At 32.3% G+C, this 5401-nt stretch overlaps 1 protein-coding gene across 1 annotated transcript in view; it reads left to right on the top strand.

Moving 5' to 3' along the window:
* Positions 1–1626, top strand: part of LOC111492201 (RNA-binding protein 38-like) — a 2343-nt gene extending 717 nt beyond the window's left edge. Inside the window, exons 2-6 of the mRNA XM_023141471.1 lie at positions 56–194; positions 283–409; positions 581–623; positions 872–1115; positions 1509–1626. Of these exons, the coding sequence (XP_022997239.1) occupies positions 56–194; positions 283–409; positions 581–623; positions 872–1115; positions 1509–1573 (618 nt within the window). The 3' untranslated portion in view covers positions 1574–1626. The remainder of the gene's footprint in view (positions 1–55; positions 195–282; positions 410–580; positions 624–871; positions 1116–1508) is intronic.
* The last annotated feature ends 3775 nt before the right edge of the window (positions 1627–5401 follow it).

The raw sequence follows: 5401 nt of genomic DNA, 5'->3' as shown, positions 1-5401 counted from the left end.
TTTTTTTTTTTTTTTTTTTTTTAATTTAATTTTTTTTGTTGTTCTGATTAATTAGGTCACTTTTAGAGATCCTGATTCGGCTAGAAGGGCGTGTGCTAATCCTAATCCGATTATTTGTGGGAGGAGGGCTAATTGTAACATCGCCGCCTTCGGCCGGGCTCGTCCTCCTCCGCCGCCGCCGCTGCTACTTGGAGGTTTCCACCCCGATCACCTTCCGTAACTAAATTCCCTTTCCTGAATTTTTTTAATTGGTTGACATTTTAAATTGGTGGAATTGTACAGGACGAAATCAAATTGGGAATCTTCATACTACGAGTGCAGCTGCTGCGTCTTTCGGTGGGTTACTGACGCCGTATCCTCCGCCGCCTTCGTCGCCGCCGCCGCCGCAGATCATGTTCCCAGCGTATAGGTACGTTTGCATGGTCCTGCAACACCCAACAGTGTTTTGGACGGCGACAACTTTTTAAGGAAAAACCATTTTGCTGAACAAGAAGTCAAATGTTTATCCAATTTCAGAAAAAAAAAAAGCTTGTTCTTATCCCTTTTTTTTTATTTTTTTAATTTTAATTTTTTGTTGCAGATACCGATCCTACGCCCCAAATTACACACTTCCTTATCATCAAGTAGGCCATTTTCTGTTAATTTTCAATCATTTATTTATTTTTGAAAAATTATTTTGGTCCCACAACTTTTCTATTTTTAATTTTTTTAATATCTATTTTAATTCAGACCCAATGAACATAAGAGACTATTTGCCTCTAAATAGGTTGACCCAATGTTTAAAAACCATCTCCATGGTTCACATGCTTCAGTTCTTAAGCTTGATTCATTGGACGAACATGTTAACGTTGAACTGTACTTGTTTTGACAGCCTCAATTGTACCAACAGTCACCATGTTCTTCTTCTTATGGCTATGCCTATGGCTATCCTTCTTCTTCTTCACAGTCACCAAGGGTAGCATTTCCCGTACATGGCTACGGGCATGGGCATGCCCATGGCCCTTCTTCTCCATTGTCATCCTCACCCTCCTACTTCCCTTACTATACAAATTACACCCACATGCAACAACCGTTATTCTACGCTCACATGCACCCGATCGCCACTCCCATTACTGGTAAATTTATATAATTCTTCTTCTTTTATTTCATTCATATCATTATATTGATTGCCATTACTGTCTCTAACCTGTGATGAATCAGCTGTCTATGATTACAAGCTATTAGGTTTAAGTAATGAATTTTAATATATTTTTAAAAAATTTATGTTGTTTTTAGACCTGGGTCCGAGAAATCTTTTCAACAAATTCTAAATTTTGAACTGGTCGAGTCATTCACCAAACAATCCGAATACAGTTTTGGTTGAGTTTGGTTGTCGGGTTCTTCTTTTATATATATAAATTATACTTATTGCTTATAATGTATCACTATCATCAGTTACAGACGTCGTTAATTTTTAATGTAAAAGTTACGGTTGAGTTAAATTGTAATTAATTCGAATGTTGGTTCAGGTAGACAGAGTCCAACAGAGACAGAAGGAGGGGCCAGTGGCTCTAATACCCCAAATACTTGTTAGAATTATCTTGTTCATATTATATTATTAATTATAATTATAATTATATTGAACCATATTTTTCTATTTTATTATTTTTCTTAAATATCATCATTTTTTTTTAGTTCACACGCCTTCATTCATCTATTTCGTTTTAATTAACATTATTAATTTTTTCAAAAAACAAAACCATTTTTTAGATTCACGTCTTTTTAAATATTTTTTAAATAATCTATAATCTATCGATAAACAAGTTTTTTTTGTCATATATTGACGGTAATATTTTTCTTAAAATTTTTTTTACAGAGCTGAAAATGTCGATGATATTTTTTTAGATTTTATGGGTATTTTTAAATTATTTTATTAATGGTAAGAATATTTTTGAAGTTTTTACAAAGTTGAATGGTAGTTTTTATAATATTTTTGGTATTTCTATTTAAAATTAAAATATTTTTTTAGATTTTTATTTTTTATTTAAGGATGAACTAAATTAAATAATAATAATAATAATAAAATTTTAAGTTTATGTTTTTTATATTTATTAATTTAGTCTTAAAAATGAATTATTTTAGTTCGTTTATTTTTATTTCATTTTTTTCAATTGAAATTTGAGCATGATATTTTATTTATTAAATTTCTTAAAATAAATTTTCTTTCTACAAATATAAATCAAAATAAAAAATATCATAGTAATCAAATTAGAAGTGGATCAAAACCAATAATGAAAAATAAAATGATTAATAAAAATGATGTCACATGACCAACCATCTCCTTCTCTCAAACTTACTAAAATCTCTCACGGGACAAACGAGCATAAACACCGATAAGTTACAGGATAGTACAACGCGACCAAGCCCACTAACTCGGAGACCAACATCAACGTTGGGTAGTAGGGAGCAACGACGTTTGTGGACCGTAAATGGGCTAGTGAATCGACCAAGCCCATTAACCCAGAGACTAAGTTACTGAGTTTTCGACGCATATGAATCCTGAATTCGATTGTCGTCCCAATCATTGTAGGACAAAAATCGCTCATCCACGTCTTATAAATTATTTTCAAATTTTTTTACGTTACTTTTGAAAGTTCATGCGAACGTGATACTAATAATAAAAATATTTATTTTTTTTTAACTATAAAGGTGTTTTTGAAGATTTGTGGTATTTAATCAAACCTTTGAAAACTAGTAATAAAAATATTTTTAATTTTTAAAAAATTTAATGATATTCAAAGATTTATTTTTTTTAGAATAAAAATATTAGTGAAATTCTATATATATATTTATTATTTTTTGGAAGTGAAAAAAGTGAATTGGGATGGGAAATAATAATTGAATTTTAAATGGAAAAAGCATAAAGTGAGGACAATAATAGGTTGGCGCAGAAGAATCTGTACGCCAAAATAAAATGTCCTTGCTCTTATCCAAAATGCCCTATGGGCTCACTGTTCGGGTCGCCTTTCCTTCCCGACATGTCGTTCTTTTAATACCATCACTTTTTGCTTTGAACCATGTGGAAGAACGAGACTCTTAAATCTAAAATATATATAAAAAAAGAAATTTCAAGAACTATAAGAATCAAGGATTACCTTGATGATTATAAAAGTAAATAAAACTTGTTTTGAAACTCGTGATTTGAATTATTCTACAATATATAGTTTGATCGAGAGTACTTGAATGACTCTTCCATGTAAATCTAAACACAAAAAATGTAAAGGAACAAGCTCGTGACAAAATCTTCGTAATAAACCAATAACATTTTACAGAACTTTTTTATGATTGTTAATGTCATAATAGTTACTTGTTTCATCGTGATATGATTATAAAATTGATGCATAGATGTATTGAATTGAAAATGGAATTGTTGGGTTTTAATTTTTTTAATGGGATAGTTTGAGATTCACATGGGCAATGGAATTTGTGGACAGACAGGACACTTTGATTCATCATCGGAGGGTGTTCTGTTGAGCATCTCATTCCCAACACAACACATCCCACGAAATGTTCTTGTCTTGTTTCCTTCAATTATTTGAATTCATATTCAATTGTGTAGATGAAGGATTGAATTATGGAGATAGCCAACCCATACTCTAAAAGTTTTGTAGATTTGCTATTAATAATGGAGTTATGGAGTTGGAAGAATCTTGTGCATTCATTCAAATTCGACAACTTCAAATCGGTATACACAATTAATGGGTGTAAGAAGTAATTCGACACTCTTTATAAGACTTTTTTCTAGTAGACGCGTTTTAAAGTCTTGAGTAGAAGACTGAAAGAGAAAGTCCAAAGAAGACAATATATTAGCGGTGGGCTTATGACAATTATAAGTACTCGCATTACTATAACTCATTCGACCGGAAGTTGGTTGGGTATTGACTTGGGCAAATGGCTTGGCTGGTGGCCCTTTAGTTTCCAGGAAGCTGCAGGGGTAAGCGTGAGCCAAGGGCGGCGTGGCATTGACTTGGGCAAATCCCAACAGCCCCACAATCCGAAGGCATTCACCTAAATCGCCTCCACTCTTCACGGACATGTCTCTTCCTCTGCCCATCCACCTCCTCTGTACTCATCTTTTTGCAATGTGATATAATTACATACCAAAATTAAATTAAAACTTAATTTAATAGGAATAATTTATCACGTGACAAAATGTGATTGGACTATTGAGCTGTAGTAATATATGTATATATATATATATATATATATATATATATATATATATATATATATATATAACAACCCAGACAACAAAATTTAAGGATTAGATCTGAAAAAGGAGATAAAGTTTAATTTAATCCAATTTATATTGGGTTTGTGAGGGGTTTTGGAGGCAGTCACGAGAGAAGAACAGCTTTTGAGCCACGACCGGACAGACAAAGAGAATCTAAAAATTAGGGTATTTTGGTCAAAAACCAATCCCTTATTATCCTCCTCCTCCGTTCTATGCGGCCTACCAACGACCTCACATTTCAATTGTAACAATTCGATTTTCCTTTTAGGTTTATCTTCGAGGTTTTATAGCACGAGAGAGAGAGGATCTAGTCCTGCTCTGATACCATTTGTAATAATTCTAGTATACCGTTAGTAGATATTGTTTTCTTTAAACTTTACTTTATGACTTCCCCTCAAAATTTTCACACCTTTCGTCATCAGTGTATGTCGTTCTTCTTTTGGATAAGGTTTACACTCAATTTTGTTGGGACTTTATTTATGGATTTACTTTCTTTCCTTTAGTATTTAATAATCTAAATTTCATTTGATTTAAGTTGGTGAATTATTTTAAATTTTAGTCTAAAATTATTCTAAAATTTAAACGATTTACTCGAGAATTATTATGGTTTAAATCATATAAATGTAGAAATTGATAGATATTCTATAGTTTTTTTTTTTATTTTTTTTAACAGGATAAATAAAAATAACTTTTGGAAAGGAAATTTTGAAATTAGGTTTTGAATTTGAGAATTATTTGGGCTTTGCCAGCTGGGAGGTCCAGTAAGACTTTCACTGGAAGGGGTTACCAATCGACAGGCTCTACGTGGAATTATGACAGAGGAATTAAATTACAAAAAACTGGGAGCGTCAAATATCACGTGCACATCACGTGTTTATTACCATTGGATACCGACTACCGATTGCCAGTTGGATTCTTTTACGCCTCTCGATGATGAATTTACACATTCATGCACTGCCTCCAGCCTGTCAATTTCCCTTTTTTAATTTCCCCATTTTGCCCCTACCTCCAACCTTTCTCTCAGTGGTATTCTCGACCTCTTAAAAAGTCATGCCTACTGTATCTAAGCTGTAATGCTTTTTGTTCCGTAGCGAAATCAAAACGGAACAAAAAAAAAAAAAAAAAAAA

Source organism: Cucurbita maxima, unplaced genomic scaffold (genome assembly GCF_002738345.1).
Source record: "Cucurbita maxima cultivar Rimu unplaced genomic scaffold, Cmax_1.0 Cma_Scf00017, whole genome shotgun sequence".
In the NCBI taxonomy this organism is placed as follows: domain Eukaryota; kingdom Viridiplantae; phylum Streptophyta; class Magnoliopsida; order Cucurbitales; family Cucurbitaceae; genus Cucurbita; species Cucurbita maxima.
This window is presented reverse-complemented; position numbering and strand designations above follow the sequence as displayed.